The sequence below is a fragment of the Gopherus flavomarginatus genome, chromosome 21, assembly GCF_025201925.1.
Source record: "Gopherus flavomarginatus isolate rGopFla2 chromosome 21, rGopFla2.mat.asm, whole genome shotgun sequence".
Lineage (NCBI taxonomy): Eukaryota > Metazoa > Chordata > Testudines > Testudinidae > Gopherus > Gopherus flavomarginatus.
The window spans coordinates 2,091,186-2,113,566 of NC_066637.1; the positions used below are offsets into that span (position 1 = coordinate 2,091,186).

Consider the following 22,381-nt stretch of genomic DNA (forward strand, 5'->3'; position numbering starts at 1 on the left):
GGGTGGCCTAGGGCTGATCACAGTAACAGATACAATAGAAACCCCAGGGTCGATAGGCTGGAAGCATCTGTCCTTCAATGCAGAACTCTCTCTCTTGTGAAGCCCCTGCCCTCCCCAGCATCTAAAGCAGCAGGCCTGCAGCACACAATGCAGGTTTTCAGGGTGGAGAAATGTGGCAGGCTGGGCTTGGCAGGTAAGCGATGGGGGAATGATATTCAAATCGGCTTGTGATGTATAATCCACACGCTGACTCATGATTCAGCACGTCACTCCACCATCCTCCTCTGAGCTAGTTCCCCTCCATGCTTCTGTCCTGGCATTAAATGTAGTCAAACCCTGCTCACCTGATCCACTAAACTAGTCTCACTGATTCCCTGCCAGACTTCGCCCCCTTGACTCTGGCTGGGACTCAAATCACAGTTCCAGCAACTCCTGCATGGAGCCCTCCAGCCTCCACAAACCTGGAGACACAAGCTGCTGGAGTGTGGTCACTCTGCCTGGGGGTTTAGACAAGATGGCCAGAGATGGATGGCTAGCACCTTTTGTGTCTGGCTGAAGGGTCAGAGCCAGGCACGTGGTTTACAAAGCTGTGTACTGTGTGTGGGTTTATCTAGCTTCCTATCACCTTGCCTTGCACTTGCCAGCTTTACCTGCCGTTTCCCTGTCCTCACGAGTCGCTGTGGCCTATGGGAGAGTCACCCAGCTGGATAAACTCGGTCAGCTCATTCAGTATGTGTCCCCATGCAGGGACAGTGCAGAATGGCTCCCTGCAGGACACTGCCTCTGTTTGCTGTCCCACGCTCCCTGGTTGATTTTTCTGCTTCAGAGAGGCTGATGGCCCAGGCTTAGTTCCATTGTCTTGGCACCTGGGCGACCCCTGTTCAAGTCCCTGCGCTACTGACTTTCTGTGTGCCCTTAGGCAAGTCATTTAATCTCCCTGTGCCTCCCTTCCCCTGGATGCTCTGAGGATACAGTGCAATGTGACGGGCTCTGGTGTGATTTACATTTGACACCTCAGGAAATCTGATCATTTTCCACGGGGTGAGACCTCTAACTCCGGCCTCAGCCAGGCTCGCGTGATCTGAGGGCTAGAGACATGGCCCCGTGCCCTCATGGTCACACAGCCATTGGAATAGCCTAGAGCAGGGAGTGATAAATGCACCAGCACTGGGCTCCAGAGTGGAGGTGGGGTCTTTCTAAGCGGGGTACTCCAGTCAAACCCCAGCTTCCTCGGGTCCGCAGTGACAAGGCAGAGCAATCCCGGCTGCCCTTCCCCTTGTGCTCCGCCGGTGGGACCCAGCACGGCCAGTTGTGGTTGGACGGATCCCGGGAGGTGCCATCACCGGACAGAATCTTTAATTCTTAGAGACTCCAGGGCACCCTCCACTGCCACATGCAGCTGGGCCCTGGCTGGGCCCTGCCACCAGCCAAGTCAGGTCACTGCTGGCAGCCTCTGGCCACCTCCCGCCAGGCACCCACAGGGGGTGGGAACTAGGGGGTACTGCCCCCCGGCCAATCCCCCACTGGAGACACACAGGGGCTGGGACTGAGGGTGCTGGCCCCCCCCGCTGGACACACAGGGGCTGGGACTGGGGGTGCTGCCCCCCCCGCTGGACACACAGGGGCTGGGACTGGGGGTGCTGCCCCCCCCGCTGGACACACAGGGGCTGGAACTGGGGGTGCTGCCCCCCCGCTGGACACACAGGGGCTGGGACTGGGGGTGCTGCCCCCCTCGCCCCGGCGGACACCCACAGGGGCTGGAACTTGGGGGGGAGTGACTAGAGGCGGTGCCTCCCGGACACCCCGGGCTGGAGACACACAGGGGCTGGAGCTGGGGGCGCTGCCCCCCCGGATACACCGGGGTTGGGGTGGGGGCGCCGGGGGGCTGCGCACCCCCTGGCTGGGGTGGTCCCTCACCCCGGGATTCCAGCCCGGTTCTCAGCCCCCCCACCCCGTGGTCACAGCCTGGCGCCCCCGGCTCCTCCCGCAGCTCCGGGGTCCCCTGGCCGCGCTCCCCGTGTCGCGGCCCGTGGGCAGCGGCCGGGGAATCCCGCCCCGCCCCGGCGCGGGAGGGGGCTCGGAGCCGGGGAGCGCGGCTAGGCATGCGCCTGCCCTGCCCGCCCCGCCCCGAGCCGGGAGCCCGGCCGCCGGGACAGCGGGCTGCGGCTGCTCCAGCCCCGCCAGGTAAGAGCCGGGGCTCGGGGGCTGAATGCACCGGGGGCGGGGGGCAGCTCGGGGCTGTGCACACCCAGCGCCCCGGCCCCCCGGGCTGGCACGTGCACCTGGATACCTGCCCGGGGCTCCGCCTACACCTGGGCACCGGGCTAGCCCGGGGACTTCGCTTCGCCCGGACCCTCTGCCCTGGGGCTGGCCGCTTGGGACCCCCCGCCTGGAAACCGAGCCCTTCCCCGGCCTGCCTTCCTCCCCCAGAGCCCCGGAGATTGTCTGGGCTTTGCCCGATTGTTTCCCTTCCACTGGCCCCCCAGCTGTAGCTGCAGTGATGTAAATCAGGGGCTGCCAGGGCTTGCTGGATTCATGCTTGCAGGTGCTCAGGCACCGGGCTGGAGGAAATCCCTCTGGTCGGTAACTGCTGGAGTTCGCTTCCTAAGCTGGGTTTTAGCCACTTTTGAGAGAGATTATTTTTTAAACGTTTGGAAATGGTTTGTACTTCTCTGTCCCTGCTGCGGATGGGCAGGTGAGGGGCCCGGCTTGCTCCCCTGCGGCAGGGACCATGTCTGCCTCCGAGAGGAGAGGAGGATTCTTGTGTGTTCCCGTCCTTTGTTTGCTGGCAGGAACAAAGTGAGCAAGTGGGAGGAGGTTCTGCATGCACAGGCAGGGCACATCACACTCACCTGTCCACAGAACGGGCAGGTCCCTCTCATCCATGGCGCTGTCAGTGGTGTACAGCTTTTGATGAGATTCTGTTCTGCAATTGCAGGCAGCTGGAGTGGATGCTCTGCTAGGTCTTTTCCATCTCTACCCTCTCTGATCCTATAGTCCCATTTCCAAAAAATTAACTCATTTTCAGCTAAGGCTGCAAAATAGACTAATACTCCAGACATGTATGTGAGAACAGCGTGTGTTAGAAATACCAACAGCCATCAAATGGAAAAAGGACACTTCCCATCCAGCTCTGTCTCACCCTCTTCAAACTAAACTAGCTGGTCTGAAATGTCTGGCATGAAGTCCTTTGTATTCACAAGCAAACAGCATGGTGTTTGGCAATATTAGTAAGCTTTCTTATACAGAACAAGCAGAGGCTCTAATTTCTGCAGGTCCCTGCAGCACATCAACCAGCACTTGATTTTCACTCCAAAATTATTGCATCTTGAACCCCTGGGAAGGCAGAGTTGAATTATTCATAACCACAGAGACGTGATTCGGAATTGGAGAAGTTAGATGCTGAAAAGGCCTTTTTAGGCTGTCCTCCTCCCATTGCACTGTACTGCCCTCTTTTACACTGTCTAGCTATTGCCTGATCTAGCATTAAAGGATTCAGGCAATGTGGTTTCTGTCATTTCCATGGGTGATTCTTCTACAGCCTCATTCTTGCCTTAAAACTTCCCTTTCCTCTCATTACTCCTCCCTCAAGGACTGAACACATTGGAGCCAAATAACAGCAGCTCAGATTTCCCTTAATAACTGTAAAATGTAAAGGTTTATTATTTGGGAAGCAGGGTGGGAGGTAAACAAATTAGGCATTTAAATGTGGTTCTGTTTGTTTTATAATCCAGATATTGCTCTGTTCATCACAGAACACACTCCAGTGGATTGAAAATGGACTAAAAGGCCACCAACAAAGAGCAATGCTAATTGGTGATGTATTGAATTGGGGGGAGCCATCTAGTGCTATAGAAATCAGTGCTAGGTGTGGTCTTGTTTAACATTTTCATGAATGATCTAGATGAGGTTGAATGGCATCTTAATGAAATGTACCAATGATATTAATTGGGAGCATTTGAGAATATTCTTGAGGACAGAGAAATAAAAAATGGGGCATGGAAAGATTAAAAACATGGGGAGGAGAGAGGAATGCAGTGGGGAGTAATTTGAACATTTGTGCTGGAAAGCAGAAATGCTGAGCGCACCCTTGGGCTGATGGTAGGCAACCAGTGAGACAGGAGTTTGTGCTGTGGGGTGGCTACCGAGCAGGCCAGGTTACTTTGGGGCTGCATGTGAAGAGACAGCATGGCATTGGAGAAGGAGCCAATGGTTGCTCTGTGCTGCTCTGGTGCAATCACATCTAGCTCAGAGGTCAGTTCTGGACATCGTGTTGCTGGGAAATATTGGCAAGCTGGTGGGACTTCAGAGATACTCGGGCGAGGGGCTTGGCTGAGGAGTATGGAGTAAATATAGCTAAGAATCTACAGCGTGGATAAATCCAAGTGAGGTGGGATAGTCCGCCGAGAAGGAAGAGGAATTATTGGTGTGAGGAAGGAGAGTGTTTACGAATATTAATAGCAGTGAGCTCTCTGGGTCTGTGGAACAACATATGAATACTGCTTGTATCACATGTTCAGTTACTGAGCTCAACACCAGGTAACTGGGTGGAATTGCTGCCTGTGTTCTGCAGATCAGACTGGATGATTCTAGTAGTCCCTTCTGGCCTTGATTAGAGATCCCCTGTAGATCTCAAAGCACTGTGCAAAGGGTGACCCAACATTACTGATGCCCATATCCTTGCAGTGTAAGGGGTAAAAGTACTGCCACTCGGTGAACTTAAAACTAGAGGAAACAATAGGGAAGAGGTACAATAGGGAAGAGTCCTGTATTTCCAGAGATGGACTAGAATATCTAATAGGTCATTTCCATCTGTAACTCCTGTGATTCTAGGAACTGTCCTGCTAGAATCACAAAAACTTCCATGATGCTTGTCTGGTATTGGCCTTGCCCAGAGGCATTGTCCAGGCTCCAGCAAGGATTCCAGGGTAGAAACAAGGACTCAGAGGTGTGTGGTAGCCTTTGCTCCGACCCCAGAGACGCAGAGTCTGCCACAAGTAAACAGCCCATGAGGCAGGTGGTACAGATTACAAGAAAACATGCCACCGACAATCTTAGTGCTATGTCCGCACAAACGGAACATCCTGCCATAAACTCCTGTGTGTGTCTCCAGCGTTAAATGCTCCAGTAACCAGATACAAGCCTGCAGCTGTTCTTGCTGTAGTCAGCATATTCACAGCACCTCTGCAGTGTAGACCACCCGACTTGAAAAATAAATGTCAGCCTAAGCTTTGGTTCTGACAAGCCTTTCCTACAGCCAGCGTGCTCCTCAGCCAGCAAAGACTCTCCACTTACCTAGCATGCAAATTGAATTCCTCCTGCAGCGTAGGTGACATCTCGCACACGTGGACAGGTGAGGATGAGGTGAGGCTCCCTGCGTGCACTGCTTACAATGGTGGTGTTGAGAATGAAGTTTCTCTCCCCTGTCCAAAGCTGTCAGTAGGGACCCCTCTGAAGCATACAATAATCTGTTGCAAGTGAAAATGGGCTTTGGTAAAAGCTCTTAATGGTTTATGCTCTAAAATCACTTGGATTCACCTTTGTGTTGGCTTAGTCAGTCTGTTAATTACATTTCAGAGCAGGCATATGGGTGAAAAACCTTCAGATCCTTTTCCCTGCAGTGGGAGCATGAACACTGCAGAGATGCAGGATTTGGCTCTGTAGAGGCGTGAACTGGCTGAGAGGCTTTGATGTCTCTGAATTGTTCCAGTGCCCTGATGTTGCTGCAATAGGCACTGCATTAAAATACATCAGAGCTTTGGCAGTTTTGGTTAGCAGCCACACGCAGGAAAGAAGGCCTTCGCTCTGCCTCTGTGTTTGAAATAAGTAACGTTTGTTTCTTAAAAGCCTGTCATTTGTAAATATTTCTTTCTATTCTTTTTCTGGGCCTTCCTCTCCAAAACCAAACTAACAAACAAAAGGCAAGCTTGTATTCTTGGCAGCTTCCACACAGTGTGAATCTTTGTTCATACCCATGTGAACCACAGAAAGAAGAGGTTGCACCTAGTGAATTTAGTTAGATCTAACTTAATATCTGCCTACCCTAGCGCTATTTAGCTGCTATTTTGTTTGGACTGGAAGTAATTTAAAGTAAAGGACTGTGAGGAATCTGTTGCAGCCTTAGGGTTATTCTCTAGGCACACATGAAACACGTTTGTGTATATATGGCAGTTTGCAGCATGCATCAGGATGGGAATAAGCTGCTTTATTGTAACAATAATACCGAGCTCTTACAGAGAGCCTTTTATCAGTACATCTCAAAGCGCTTTACAGAGGAAAGCAGTCTCATTCAGCTGTTTGATTACTCCCGGTTGCAGAATCAAAGTGTCCTAAGGGGCTACCAGAGAAATGCCCAAGTCACGAGAAGGTATTTTCTTGACAGTCTCTTTCAGACCGGCTGCAGAGAGAGGAAGACACCACCAGCCCAGGACACTGGATAGTAATTTTGATGAACTGAAATAGTGCATTTTCCTACTATGCAGTGACACCCTGGAGGATCCTGCCCATTTCCTCACCTCACTAAAGGCCCCTCATTGCAAGGGCCCTTTCTGAGGAGATCTGAAGATGATTTCCATGAGTGCTGCATGAATGCCAGCCAGAGCTCAGCCTAAAATGATCAGGACCTCTCCCTTCCTCAGGGCTTGGCAGCTGCCCCTGCTGGCCCACAGGTCAAGGGGCCTGAACTCAGGTCTTCCCGACATTGCATTGTTGCAAAGGACATTCCGTTCATTCGGAGGAGAGCTTTTGTGCCTGTCGTTTCTCTTCATCGCTTCTTGAGTTAATGTGCCGGGGCAGTTATGGCACTGCCTAAATAATTAAAATGGTCGCTGTGTTTCGTTAGCCTCGTCGGGGTGTGTTTTCAGAGTGGATAATATTGTCATCATTTTAGTTTAATATTTAATGAGATCTGCAAAAACAGCAGCTGTAGCTGATCAATACTAATCTAGCCCAGGTAGTGCAATGGCCATGCAGTACAGAATAACTACAGCTCTGTCACATGTCCATAACTATAGCACCCAGAGAGCAAAAGCATTTTATTTTTTTTTAATGGGGAATGCCGGTGGTGGTGGCTCTCTGACTTCAGGATATTAGAAATGGAGGCAGCATTGACAAGAAGATCTGCTTGTTCTTGTCTGTTCTCACCTCCGTTGGTCCAGATGGATGGCTTTGTCTTGTTGTCCTGGTAAAATAATTGCCAGACCCCTGCTCTGGGATTTCTCCTGCTACCCTCTCAAGAGTTCCCTGCTGGCCAGGCAGCTGCTGGCCGTGCAATCAGGGGAAGTGAAGTTCAGCGGGGGATTCTGGATCTCTGATTCGAAGCAGCTGAAGATGGCAAACTTGACAGAGCTAATGCACGCAGGCTTCCTTTGGCCGGCAGTGACTGCTGTGCATTTAGTGCTTCCTAGCACCTGATCGGTGCAGCAGCTCGCTCGCCCACCCGGCCAGACTTCGGGGGAATGGCTGCCCTCAGATCCAATGAGGAGAGAGGATGAGTGATGGAGACGCTGCTCCATACACCGAGCGGCACCTGGCCCGGCTGTCATATTTGGCAACAAAATGCTTTTAAGCTTATTGTTGGTGTCTTGGGGCCAGATTCTTCTGTTACTTCACTGGTGTAAAGCTGCAGTGGCTCCCTTGAAGCTGCCCCTCCCGTGTTTGTCTGTCAGCCACCTGTGGCATCTTGCCATAATCCTGGCAGTGCCCAGCTTTGCTTTACTGGTTTGCTCAGTGGGGCGCCAGACTCGTTTGGGGCCTGTGGTTGCCACAGAAATATAAAGAAATGCTACTAACAAAGACATGGCTCTCAAGAGTGGGGAGCAGGAGTAAGCACGTCCCCTCCTTCCCCCTGCTCTGCTGCAGGTCAAGTTACTAAGTCCTATCCAGCTTCCAGAGAAGGCTGGTGGGTGTTGGCGTCTATTCCTGAGCAAGTTCTTGTGTCGCTTCTCACGTAGCTGCTGCAGAAGGCGGAAAAGCCACTGTTGATTTTCCTCTATTTTTCTTTCTGAAAAAATGATTCCCAGTGTTGTGATTTTTCACAGAGCCAAACGTCTCACAGTTCGTGTGCGTCCTGCCGGCAGCGTGAGAGGAGCCGCCTTCTTACATCAGCTGAGAACAGCGCTGAAGAGCCTCGTCACCACTAGCTTCCAAACATCTGCAGTTTGAAAGACTTCGTCAGTGCTGCGCCCAGGGAGTTACAAGCACTTCGCTTTGCTAAGAGGTTCAGAACCTCAAATCAACCTTCTGGGGACTGACTAGGAGACTCCCTTTTTAACAGAATATGCATAGTCCAGCTGGCACCTTGGCAAGGTGAAGTTATGAAGGCGTGATAAGTGGAGTTTCCTGGCAGAGCGCATGGAGACTAAAAACTGTGTGTTTCTCTGATATGCGTGAAACTAACCCTTTCTGTGAGCCTGCAGTCAGTGGAGCCGTAGTGTTAATTTAGCACCAAAGGGACATTAGGAACAAAATCGGTATCTTTCACCTGGGCTGTCAGGGTTGCGTTCTCTTGCCACCCTCCCAAATCCTAACGAGGAACAGCCCTGCCCTCACTCTGTCTTCCCTGAACGACTTGTCCCGTCTTTAACTCAGTCCAAGGAAGGCCCTTTCTGGTGTGCGCATCTGCACGTGTGTGTGTGCGCGCACGTGTGCAGAGAGAATATAACTCCCAAAGTTCTGGCCCTCTGTTGAAGCCGTTCTTGGTTTCACTTCCAACCTTCTGAAATCATGGGGAAATCTTGCCTGGCAGACCTTGGATTAGTTGTCTGATAACTTTTGAACCAACCTACTGCATTGGAGCCAGGAACTTAGATGTGCCAGGCTGGACTGTATCCTATTCTGTGGTCAGTCAGCTGCTGGCCAAGGAGGGTGGAGAATTCCAAGGTATAGCAGGACTCGCTCTGCAGAGCATCAGATTTCCCTGGAAATGCCACGAAGAATCCTGTGCCACTCCTACAGATCCCACAATCAGCCCTGTGTGACTCCACCCTCTTTGACCACTAATGTCTGTGCTTTTGGTTGTCCTCTACATTCATGGTTTGGACATGCAGATAGGAAATGAATAACTTTCTCCTTTGTGGGGGGGGGTTTCCAGTGAGTTATTTTCTTAAATCCCTATTTATTTTAACTTTTCCTTCTCATTATCTGCTTGGTTTCCCACTAATTTAGTGCTTGCAGGAAGCAGGGATGATGTTGGGAGATGTTGCTAAGAGGAGTAATTGGTTGGAGACTTGTTTCCTTGTGCAACGGGGCGTTGGCCAGTGGTGCGAGTAGCCTTTAGTAAGATCATACAAGAGGGGTGATGCCTGGGTTTGGGGTGCAGCCTGCATCAGTAATGCATGGACCAGTAAATAGGGTGCTTGTATGTGTATGATGCTTAGCTTGATTGACAGGTGGAAAATTGAGATTGCACGAAAGAATAAAGTGCAAACCCAGCTGGAGGGTTATACAACGGGGCCCTTTGCTTGCTCATGCTTAAAAAGTGTTTGCAGACATGAGCTGATGGAAATTACACCTCAGCCTGTCCTTCCACTGTGTACGTGGGTGAGCCATTCTGGAACCCAAACAGTGCTTGTGCGTGGTTAAATACGTGTCATTCAGCTAATGTCTAGGGGATTATTACAGATCTTTAGTGAATAATGAATCTTTCATACACTCAAGTCTCACTCATTCCCAGGACTTCACTGTGTGGCACCGCTGCCTTTTCTTACAGCTAAATGGCAATTACAAAACAGAGACGTCCTAGCTGTGCATTTACCCTGTGCTCTTGTTACTGGTGGCAGAAGGCAAGAGGGGCAAGAATGAGTCTTCAGCCATGTGTGGGGATTAGCTATGGGATTCCCATGAATGTTAATGGGACTCACATGGATACGTCTCTGTCCACAGAGGGGACGTACCCCCAGCTGCCAGTGACGTTGCTCCATCACAGCTTCCTCGTGGAGCTTAGAGTTTGGAAGGTGTTTTATCATTGCCATTGTGATGGTGACACCTGAACTCTGTGAAGACCAAGGATCTGGCCAATCTGCTTGGGAACCTGTATTTGTAAGGGTCTGTAATTGGTCTGGAAGATCCACTCTTGGTGGACACTTAATTCTTTTTTTGTCTTCTGTCTTCGTCCCCTTCTACCCTTCTCAAGTGTCAAAACATCCCAAAGGAAAATTAAACTGCCAAATGATGCACAAAGTACCAGTGCCGCCAAAAGGGGGAATTTCTGCATTGTGGCTGAAATTTTATCTTCTGTCTGTCTGAGTGCACTAGACATTGCAAGAGCTCTCTCCACAGCACATGATTATGGCGTACTGCCTGCCTAAGTGAATTCTGAATTTCCTGATTCTGCGCCTCTGGCTTAGCCCCTCCACTCACTTTTGTGTCGTTTAATGCAAGGTGTAATTTACCGCTGGCTGCTGTACACTGTCTGGAGTGGGGGGACTGGTGTTGTACGACAAACAGCACAGCAGTCTGTACAGTTTGCTTATTTTTCCATAGTTAGCTTTAAAGAAAGAAAATACTGCCTTTTTCAGATGGAAAACCAAGAATAGCTCCCTACAGCTTGGCTGAGGTTCTGCCTCTCAATTTCATTCATCTTGTGGCAATCAAAAGGAATCCTGTTGGCTTTCATCCTATGGATTAGTAACACAGGATTTGTCACAGATCTGTTGGGCCTGACCTAATGTCCAGATTGCCCCTGGCCTGCCACTACTTGGTGCTCTAAAGGAGGCTGCAAACAAATGGTTGCACTTGGGCAATTGTGAGCTGTTCATTTCGGAGGTGGGAAACCCCTCCCTGGTGGCCAGGCATTGCCTGGGAGCAGGAGTGAGTGATCAGCCTGTCACCATTTAGACCAGCTTGCCCTTGGAGGGAATTATCCACAGATAGTTTGGTGTGTGTCCACCCAGACCCTCTTTTAGGGCCTGACTGCATTGAGCTTCTCTGCTCTTTGTGGCTCCTGGAGATGAATCTGTACCAAGATGTGAGCTGTCTGGGGAGCATTGTGCTGTGACTGACAGATTGTGAGGCAGGCAGGGGTTCTCTTTGATGGAAAATAGGTTACAGCATGTGCAGCATTAGGACTGGCCTGCTGAGCGCAGCAGCTACAACCCTTGCATCTTCAAGAATGGCTTCAAAGAGAAGCCAGGAAATGACTCCCTCTGGCACAAGGAGCTGTGCTGGGACTCTCCGCTCTGCAGAAATCAGAGAAATGCAGGTCTGAAAGGGCCCTCGAGAGGTCGTCAAATCCAACCTCTGCCCTGAGGCAGGACCAGGTAACCCTAGAGATCCCTGACAGGTGTTTGTCCAACCTGTTCTTAAAAACCTCCAGTGACGGGGATTCCACAACCTCCCTTGGAAGCCTGTTCCAGAGCTTAACTTCCCTAATATCTAACCTAAATCTCCCTTGCTGCAGATTTACCCTATTGCTTCTGTGGACATGGAGAGCAATTGATCACCGTCCTCCTTATAACAGTCCTTGACATGTTTGAGGACTGTATCGGTTTCCTCCTTGGTCTCTTTTCTCAGGACTAAACATGCCCAGTTTTTTTAACCTTTCCTCACAGGTCAGGTTTTCTAAACCTTTTATCCTTTTTGTTGCTCTCCTCTGGTCTCTGTCCAATTTGTCTACAACCTTTCTAAAGTACACAGCTGGGGCCTCAGCAGTGCTGCACACAGCGAGACCACCACCTCCCATGTCTTTCACACAACATTCCTGTTAACACACCCCAGAATGATACCAGCCTTTGTTGCAGATGCATCACGTTGTTGACTCTCATTCAGTGAGTGATCCAGTATAACCCCCAGATGTTTTCCAGCAGTGCTGTACTATCACCTCACCAGTTATTCCCCATTTTGTAGTTGTGCATATGATTTTGCCTTGTCTTTATTGAATTTCATCTTGCTGAATTCAGACCAATTCTCCAATTTGTCAAGGTTGTTTAGAATTCTAATCCTGCTCTCCAAAGTGCTTGCAACCCTTCCAAACGTGGTGTCATCTGCAGATTTTATAAGCTTACTTTTCACCCACTATCCAAGTCATTAATGAAAATGTTGACTAGTACTGGACCCACGACTGACCCCTGAAGCTCATTATGACATGTCCTCTGTGAGAAGCCCTGCTTCAGGGAAAGGTGTGTGTGTGTGGGGTGGGGGGGACGACACTTGTATGTGGGGGTATTGAGTGTGTTTGAACAGAAGACTGGGAAATCAATGCACAGAACTGAGTGCACCACTCATCTCAGCTCAGGACGGTGATGTGTGACTACATTAAAGTGAAGAGGGGTTGAGTTACGACCAGCTCTGTTCCCTAAACTCCCCCCGTCAGTTCCTATCTGACCAAACCCCAAGCCTTGCTAGCTGCTCCATGCCCTAAATTGGGAAAATCCCATCTTGTTCAGTGGGATGTGAGTGTGTGGCGAAGCTATCCCCATGACGGTGCATTCCTGCGCTGCTTTCGTACAGAAAGGCACTTGCCAGCGTGCAGTCTCGGGGTTACTTTTAGCCATCACTGTGTTCTGAATAAAACCTGATAGCAAGGAAAGCAAACTGGAAAAGACAAACCCAGAAAGAACGTGGCTCACTCCCAGCATCTGAGTTTCTGGGCTGTGAAGCTGCAGCACGTGATTAGTTGTCATGATAAAAGGCCCAGGTCCAAGTTCTCTGCTTTCAAAGGCCGTGTAATGCTGCCGCACTGTTTGGATGGCCTGCAATATTTTGCCACCCGCCGCATGATAATGTTCTGTTCCTCTCTGCGGGGCTGTACGAACACATGGCGAGGATGCGCCTCTCTGGAATGTTCATCCGAGTCCCTGCTTCCTTCGACAGAGCGTCTCCACTGACTGTAGCTGCTGTCACTCCGGATGCAGCTCTCATGGGGAACAGTCAAGCAGGAAGGGTGGCCCTGTGGCTCTTGTGCGTTGCATGGGACCGGAGTGTAGGTCGCTGGCCAGCGGCTGACCTGGTTATACCGGCACTCGGTTAGAGTGAGAGGGCCTTGCCTTGTTGCCACAGTACTGCAGCCGCTGCCTCAGTTTCCCTCACCAGTCTCTCAACGCTAAAGCAAAACTCCATCTCTTTTGGGATAATGAGTCCATTCAGAAGGCCCAAACCGAGGCCATGGCTTCTCTGGGCCTAGCCTCTGTCACAGGCTTGTCCCGGAGCATCATGGGGGGACTGACCGGAGCCTCTGCCCTTCCTTGCTCAGAAGCTCCAGCTTTGGGCCCCTAAATAAGAGGCAGATGCCTCGTGCATGCCTCAGGCACAGATGCTGCTGTTCCCCAAGCCCGTTTCCTGCCGCTGCCCCGAGTGCTCACGCTGAAGGAATCACGGAGGGAAATCGTATCCTTACACGTCACAGTCAAGTCTCCTGAGGGCTGTAACGCTTTGGCCCCATTTCCATGTTGGCCTTAGTGTGCGGGTTCAGGGTGGTGCTGGTGTCCTGGGATACACAGGACGTCAGACTACACGATCTAGATGGTGCCTTCTGGCCTCAAACTCTCTCGCCCTAGAAAGCAAAACAAGCGGAGTTTTCCTGTTTAGGGGTCAGGCAATGATCTTTTGAAACTGCAGCTGGGGTGCAGATGATCCTAGCGATTCCTTCAGTCTGTGAGGATGAGCTGCCAGGGCGATCGATCTTCTGAGACGCGATCTCAGCCAAACTGGTTGAAACCACTGAGGACAGAACTTGGGATCGGCTATCTTGTAGGACATAGAGCAGTGGTTTTCAACCTTCTTCGTTTGCATAGGGTGACCTTATTTCCCTATGCTGAAAACTGGTAAAATTACTTGTATTGAAGTGAGTTCACTGGCAATCAATCAGAACCATGCAGTACAAACGTTCAAATTAACATCAAGATGATGGAGCCCCTGTTAAAAAGAAATACTGTGTAGTTGGATTCTTTTTATTTACTGTCTTATCTTTAAGGCTTTAGGGCTCACACAGGGAAGGGTGACAGCCCCCCAGCCTCCCCCCCCACACACACACACGGGAAGAGGTGACACACACACCGCTATCCCCCCAACACAGGGAAAAGTGACACACACACACACACACACGCACACCTCTCTCACACAAGGGGTGATTGACTGACCTGGGCTGCATGATCCACTGACTGTCTTCCATTTCTAGCTTTTGTGATCATCCTGGCAGTCAGGGACCAGCAGGAAGGGGAGAGGGATGCACCATAAACATCTATATTAGCTGCAGAACTTCTTTATGGGGGCTCTGATACTAGGATTCCTGGATGACTTAGTCTGTCCTGCCAGAAAAGCAAGCCGTGGAAATGGAGTTAAATACCTTTGGATTTTGATTGATACTTTTTTCTTTTCTTTTCTGAAATCCAGTGTTTGCGTAAAATAAACTTTGAGTTCCCTACAAGCTGTATTTCAATTCAGTTTGGAGGGGGAGAAGCACTGAAGGTATCTTAGTCGAGATTTCACTCCCCGTCAGGGCTTTGGAGCGGAGCGTGGAGCAGCTCCGGAGCAGTGGAGCTGCAGGTTTTTGCCTGGAGCTGGGGTGGAGCCGGAGCACAGCTCCAAAGCCCTGCTCCCCATTACAATTTTCAGCTCAGAAAAGACTCCCTTGCTTAACCTACAGAAAGCAAAAAGTTGCAAACTTCCTCTTCCTGCTTTCTCTGTTGCTGAGTATGTTTAACCTTTCAACAGCACACTTGGGGACATAATCCAATGGGAAAGCTGAAAAACAAAAACATCATGTTAAATAGCTAAAATTGGTTATTCTCTGAGCTCATGTAAACACAAACTGGGAAATGATTGATAGCGGTGTTCCAGAAGTGCTCGGAGGACCAGCAATATCAAGGCTTAGTACTTTACCAACTGTGCATAGCAGGACAGCTCCTGCCCAAAAGAGCTTACAGTTTAAATACACAAGACACAAAAGGGGTAGGCGGCAGAGAGCATCGCGGTCATTGTTCTTCAGATCTGAGACACAGGGAGCCTGTGACTTGCCCAAAGTCACTTGGAGTCTGTGGCAGCGGCAGGAGTTGAACGTAGATTTCCTGGGCCCCACCCAGCATCTTAATCACAATCCTTCTTCCTTTCCTGGCGTAGTCTTTGATGTCGTCTCACCAGCTTTTATTGGTAAAATCCAAAAACACGAGTATCCTGTATTCTGGGTATAAGTACCGAATTGTTAATAGTATTTCTAGGTGAAGGGGAGTGTTGATGAAATTGTAGTGCACAAATGAAAGTACCTCACTTTCCACTTGTCTTATAACTGCAAACTAGAGGTGGGAAAGATGTCTAGGTTCCTTTCTAATTCCTCCTTCTGCATGGGTTGAATCTTTCCCTTCAGTGTGTTCTTCAGTGCTCTGCCCAGCCCAGGTTTAAATCATGCAAGTGGTGAGGTTTCCGTGCTTTGGTGAAGCCAGAACGCCTAATGTTTCACCACTTCCTTGTATAGATTTGCAACAGTGCAAGGGAATCCATCTGCTTGCGCCGTTGTGTGCTGCTGAAATGGGTGCTAGGCTGCCAAAGAAGTCCAGGAGGCCTGAAATCAAGGTGTCCTGCATAAGGAATGTGAACGTGAAATGCTAAGGGAGTTAGTGTTCTGGATGGGATTCAGATTCCTGGCTTGGGTTTATTCACAAGGAGTCTAATTATAGCACCATGCCTTGCATCCTTTTAAAGGGCAATGATTTCCCCTCTCTGTAAGAGGTCAAAATTAATGTTTGTCTTATGCAAAAGAATGTGTCCCAGTTGGGTTTGTCTGATATGATACATATTTGAGGGTTCAGACTTGTGCTGGTTGCACCCGAACTGCTGGAAGAGGCATTTGGTTGAATATATATTTATACCCTTGAGGATAGTTGGGTTGCCATGGCAGTCAAAAAAGAGAGGGAGATACTGTATCCTCTGCAGAAATAGCCACATATTTTCAATATTCTAAGTATATTTTTAACAAATGTGGTTGGATTTCACCAGGCATCTGTAAAATAATTCCCGTGTTACCCCTGACTTCCCGTCTCAGGCTAAGGATGAGCCGCAGAGCCCCCAAGCAGCTCTGACTTGGTTTTCTATTTTTAGTGCTTGTTTATATATTTAGATTTCCCAGGGTACCCTTCAAACACTCTGCACGTTACAGCCGTTGAAAAAAGGAACTGCAAATGAGACCCACACCTCCTGGAAAGGCAAAATCTCCCCAACCCCAGAAGACCCCATTAAAACACCGTCCCAGCCCACATGGAAGCCTGTAAAAACAAGTGAGTCTCATCCTGAAGGGGGCTGACAAACCCGGGAGAGAAGCAAGTCCCTGAGTCCAGGCCCCCTGTACCACGACACCCTCCTCGTTCACACCAGGGGGCTGTCAGCTCAGCAGCACCTGATGCAGGCCAGGCCAGATTAAGACAGGCGCACTGTAGATATCTCTGTGACAAAGGCCCCAGCTCCTGGAGTCTTGTGATAAGTTCAGACTACCCGCTTGCCTTTTCTTTTTAAATGAAAGTTTTAGCTTTTGTGGCTGTGAAGGGAAGCTTGGCAATAGAAACCCAGGGTAACTGGTGTGGTGGTGCCCTCCTGAGTCTGTGGGCAGCCTGAAACAACAGCTCTGGGAGCTGCACCATGCATTTCAGTGGGATGTTATTGCCAAGACTCCATGCTCCGGGGGTTCCTGTGCTGCTGCCCCTGGGACTCCTGTGGGAGGGTGGGGCTGTGGGGTGGTTCCTTCTCATGGGGTGCTTAGTCCTGCTTTGGGTGCACAAGGAAGGGTGAAAATGAAGGCCAGGAGCTCCTGGGCCAGGAGCATGGGCGGTGGCCTGTGTCAGGTGAGCAGGCGACTCGGTCATGTTCATCCCCATGCACCATCCTGCTGCCCCTGAGCTGAGACGTGTGTCATCCCGGGCTCCAGCTGCAGCTTCAGCCATCGCCAGGCTTCTGAGCACCTGCAAAGACTGTGACAAGGTGTTGCTTACAGAGGGTCTCCGGGGGTGGACGCACCTCCTGGGAGGTGTTGGGGGGAGCTGAGAGGGCAGACCCCCAGGAGGGGTGTTATTGGTCCTGCAGACTCTTTGGAGCTGTGATTTCAGTTCAGATGGCAGGAGTGGGGAACAGTGGTGTTACGTAAGAATGGCCTTGCTGGGTCAGACCAAAGGCCATCTAACCCAGTATCCTGTTTACCGACAGGCCAATGCCAAGCGCTTCAGAGGGAATGAACCTAACAGGTTATGATCAAGTGATCTCTCTCCTGCCATCCGCCTCCACCCTCTGACAAACAGAGTCTAGGGACACCATTCCTTACCCATCCTGGCTAATAGCCATTAATGGACTCAACCTCCATGAATTTATCTAGTTCTCTTTTAAACACTGTTATAGTCCCAGCCTTCACAACCTCCTTAGGCAAGGAGTTCCACAAGTTGACTGTGCGCTGTGTGAAGAAGAACTTCCTTTTATTTGCTTTAAACCTGCTGCCTATTAATTTCATTTGGTGGCCTCTAGTTCTTATATTATGGGAACAAGTAAATAACTTTTCCTTAGTCACTTTCTCCACACCACTCATGATTTTATAGACCTCTGTCATATCCCCCCTTAGTCTTCTCTTTTCCGAGCTGAAAAGTCCTAGCCTCTTTAATCTCTTCTCATATAGAATCTCTTCTCTGAACCTTTTCTAATGCCAGTATATCTTTTATGAGATGAGAAGACCACATCTGTAACACAGTATTCAAGATGTGGACGCACCATGGATTTATATAAAGGCAATAAGATATTCTCCATCTTATTCTCTATCCCTTTTTTAATGATTCCTAACATCCTGTTTGCTTTTTTGACGGCCGCTGCGCACTGCGTGGACATCTTCAGAGAACTATCCATGATGACGCCAAGATCTCTTTCCTGATTAGTTGTAGCTAAATTAGCCCCCATCATATTGTATGTATAGTTGGGGTTATTTTTCCTAATGTGCATTACTTTACATTTTTTCACATTACATTTCATTTGCCATTTTGTTGCCCATTCACTTAGTTTTGTGAGATCTTTTTGAAGTTCTTCACAGTCTGCTTTTGTCTTAATTATCTTGAGCAGTTTAGTATCATCTGCAAACTTTGCCACCTCACTGTTTACCCCTTTCTCCGGATCATTTATGAATAAGTTGAATAGGATTGGTCCTAGGACTGACCCTTGGGAAACACCACTTGTTACCCTTCTCCATTCTGAAAATTTACCATTTATTCTTACCCTTTGTTCCCTGTGTTTTAACCAGTTCTCAATCCATGAAAAGATCTTCCCTTTTATCGCATGACAGCTTAATTTACATAAGAGCCTTTGGTGACGGACCTTGTCAAAGGCTTTCTGGAAATCTAAATACACTGTGTCCACTGGATCCCCCTTGTTCTCATGTTTGCTGACCCCTTCAAAGAACTCTAATTGATTAGTAAGACATGATTTCCCTTTACAGAAACCATGTTGACTTTTGCCCAACAATTTATGTTCTTCTACATGTCTAACAATTTTATTCTTTACTATTGTTTCAACTAATTTGCCCAGTACTGACGTTAGATTTACAGGTCTGTAATTGCTGGGATCACCTCTAGAACCCTTTTTAAATATTGGTATTACATTAGCTAACTTCCAGTCATTGGGTACAGAAGCTGATTTAAAGGACAGGTTACAAACCATAGTTAATAGTTCCACAATTTCACATGGGAGTTCTTTCAGAACTCTTGGGTGATGCCATCTGCTCCCGGTGACTTGTTAATGTTGAGTTCATCAATTAATTCCAAAACCTCCTCTAGTGACACTTCAGTCTGTGACAATTCCTCAGATTTGTCACCTACAGAAGCTGGCTCAGGTTTGGGAATCTCATCCTCAGCCATGAAGACTGAAGCAAAGAATTCATTTAGTTTCTCCGCAATGACTTTATCATCTTTAAGCGCTCCTTTTGTATCTTGATCGTCCAGGGGCCCCACTGGCTGTTTAGCAGGCTTCCTGCTTCTGACGTACTTAAACATTTTGTTATTACCTTCTGAGTTTTTGGCTAGCTGTTCTTCAAACTGCTTTTTGGCTTTTCTTATTACATTTTTACACTTAATTTGGCAGTGTTTATACTCCTTTCTATTTACCTCACTAGGATTCGACTTCCACTTTTTAAAAGATGCCTTTTTATCTCTCATTTCTTCTTTTACATGGTTTTTAAGCCAAGGTGGCTCTTTTTTAGTTCTTTTACTGTGTTTTTTAATTGGGGTATACATTTAAGTTGGGCCTCTATTATGGTGTCTTTGAAAAGCATCCATGTAGCTTGCAGGGATTTCACTCTACTCACTGTACCTTTTACTTTCTCTTTAACTAAGAAATTTAATGTTTAGAAATGTCTGTGAGGCTGAGCAAGCTGGAGCACCCAGGCTTCTGGAGTGTAGCAGGGCCACTGCTCTGTTGGAGCGATTATCTTCCTGTCCTGGCGAATGCTGGGGTCTGGGTCTGTGCCTCACTGAGGAAGCAGCACATGGTGGTGCTGATGATCTTGGTTTCCAGGCACTGGAGTCTCAGGGGTTGCGAGTATTTTAATGAAAAACGTATCTTATTTTTAAGTCTCTGTAACTGCAGCAAAACACTTCTCAGATTAAACAGTGAATCACATTGTGACAGCTAATGTCAAATACTTACCATCAAGTACGATTCATTCAGCAGAGTCTGAAGAGAATACAATACAAAATTAACTTCAACTGCATGATAGAGAGAGGGTCTTTTTCAATTAACCAAATATCAAGTTGCTGCTTTTGGAGGGACATCTGTAGAAATTGTACATTTTCCTGATTTTCCCCAAACTTTCTTGATTTTCCCCAAACTAGTCTTGATAAGGAAACATTAAGAAACAAAACAAATCTCAACTTGTGACAGAATATGTAGCAATTTTCTTCTGCCACTGGTATCGCTGTGGCTACTACAACCCAAAGAGCGATGCACACAAACACACTCTTCCCCCTTCGATAAGATTCCCTTCTTTCCTAGGGGTGCAGACACTGAACCACAAGTAAAGCTCCTTGTAGCTAAGCTGCTGTTGTCGCTGTCTGAGTCTGGGCTCACAAGCCCCTGACAGTGATGCACTGGTATGCGTTGGGCTATCAGGATTCCAGCATCTGCTGAAAGTCAGCTGACCTCCAGAGCCAGAGTTCCTTGGCCCATCACTTCATTCTCTGTTAAGTGCAGTGATTTTACAGGCCTTCTCAGGCCCTGCCCTGCTGCAGGCAACTGCACAGCAGGAACCTGGCTCAGGATAGTCTCAGACTCTCAGGTTCTGTCTCATAATTGGTGGAAGAATAAGAACTCCAGCACTTCTGCCATGCACGCATCTTGGGTGGCCCATGGGCAGAGCTGCTGTGCTGTGCCACGCGTCTCTGGGATGCAGGGTGTTCTGCCACGAGGCACTGTGCATGTGACGCTCCCAGTGGTGATGCAAGAGTGTGAGTACCAACCTCAGGGCAGACGGTGAGAAACCGGGGCACAAACCCCGGAGTGGCTTTGAGTTCTAAACTTAGATTTCACCATCCAAATGCATGAAGTGTGGGCTCCTCAGGCACTGAACATGGAGTCACAGTCGCCTGGCACAGGCAGCGACTTTCAAAAGTGCCGGGGGGGGAGGGAGAGGAGGGGCTTGACCCCCAGCTCTGCCACAGGCCCCTCCCCCACTCCACCCCTTCCCCCAAGCGTTTGCGTTCACACCTATTTAAACATGGGGTAGCAAGCCCAATGCTGCCAGACCCTGCCAGTCACACACCTCCGGGGGTCAGTCTGGGTCTGGGAGGGAGGGTGGGGAGGGGGCTGTGCAGACGAAGCCGACTGTGCAGAGCGGCACCCCCCGTGTGCTGGTTAGACCTGCTGTGGAGCTGGTGACCTTCCATGGTAGCCTGCAGTCTAATATTTATTCCTGGGTTTTACCCAAGCTCCCAGCATCTTGTGACTGGCCATGAAAGGGTGTTTGGTTGGGTGATGTTAGTACTGGGGGAGGGTGCTGGATTGACAGCCCTGACACCCTTGGTGTTAGCCACATGGGGAGCCACAGTGCCAGCTTGCCCTGCCCATTTGCCTCCCCATTGTCTTGGAGGGATCCACACTGGTGACGGCAGTGTTCAGCTGCATGTCCATTGCGCACGCAGCAGTAGGAACAACGGGCAAAACATATGAGAGAGGCTTTTAACCTGCCAGACCCTCTGTATTCCTGCAGGTTCCAGAGTCGTTTGGTGTTGGGTCCTCCCCTGCCACGAGCGATCCCTCCCTAAGGCGCCCTGGATGGATTGCACTCTGCTGTAGGATGTATTTACTTCCCTCCTTCTTCCTTGTACGTTATCCACAACTTGCCTCATCTGAAGGTGCCTCCATCCTCCACCATGAATGATGATCAGAGACTACACAACAATGCGGTAGCTTGGCTGATCTGCTCAGGGGTCTCCGTTCTAGCCAACACCTGGGGCATTCTGAGTGTAAGTGCCAAGCAGAAGAAATGGAAGCCCCTGGAGTTCCTTATCTGCACACTGGCTGGGACTCACATCCTTACCATAGCCATCCCCATGACTATGTACTCTGTGATCGAGCTCCGGCGGCAGCGCTCAGACTATGAATGGAGCGAAGGCCTCTGCAAGGTCTTTGTCTCCACCTTCTATACCTTAACCTTGGTCACCTGCTTCTCAGTCACCTCCCTGTCCTACCATCGGATGTGGATGGTCCGCTGGCCAGTCAATTACAGGTAAATTTCTCTCTCCCTGCAAAACAAAGGGTTTCCTTTTCTACCTCAATCAAATGTTTATTTTTAAAACATGATAAAAATCCATCCGGTGCAATGACATGCATTCCAAGCTGGCATGAAGTAAATCTAGAGATGGGGAACCCCTCGTAAATAGAAACGGACTGAACCTGCCGACCAGCTCTGAGCAGCACAAACAGCCTGGTTTCAGTTAAAATCTCGGCTTTTAGAATGAGCTAATCCATTGCCATGTTCTGGGAGCATGATGGGTTGGAAAGCTGGCTCCTTCTGCACTTCCCTGCCGAGATGAGAGTCCAGAGTACTGTATTTCCCTCTCTACAGAACCGGAACTAGGATGATAAAAAAGGCTTTTTAGCTCCCCCTTCAAACAGCAAATGTCCCATCTGAATTCTACATACAGAGGCAGAGCAGTGTTAGGCCTGATATTTTGGAGAAAGAATATTAAGGCAGTTGATCAAAGAATTATCTTAGGAGTTTATTCTTTCAGCTTCTGAAATGCAGCAAAATCATAAACACTCAGTACAAGTTCCTGCGGTCTCTGATATTTTGGGGTCTAATCCTCTTTTATCACTTCCTCTGTAATTTTAATACATTTCCTCTAATATCTCTCCGTACTGTAGAATTTTTTCCTGCTAGGGTGGATTCCAACCACCTCACTGGGAAGCTGGTCGCACTGTGTGCACTCCCTGG

General features: G+C 49.2%; 1 protein-coding gene across 3 annotated transcripts in view; it reads left to right on the forward strand.

Moving 5' to 3' along the window:
- Positions 1-2,132: 2,132 nt before the first annotated feature.
- Positions 2,133-22,381, forward strand: part of GPR153 (G protein-coupled receptor 153) — a 43,929-nt gene continuing 23,680 nt past the window's right edge. The window contains exons 1-3 of one of the 3 annotated variants that reach the window (XM_050931604.1): positions 2,139-2,184; positions 8,040-8,880; positions 21,155-21,673. In XM_050931604.1, coding sequence (XP_050787561.1) covers positions 21,318-21,673 — 356 coding nt within the window. In that variant the 5' untranslated portion in view covers positions 2,139-2,184; positions 8,040-8,880; positions 21,155-21,317. Of the gene's footprint in view, positions 2,185-8,039; positions 8,881-21,120; positions 21,674-22,381 lie in introns of those variants that run through there. The other 2 variants (XM_050931602.1, XM_050931605.1) reach the window with 2 other exon arrangements.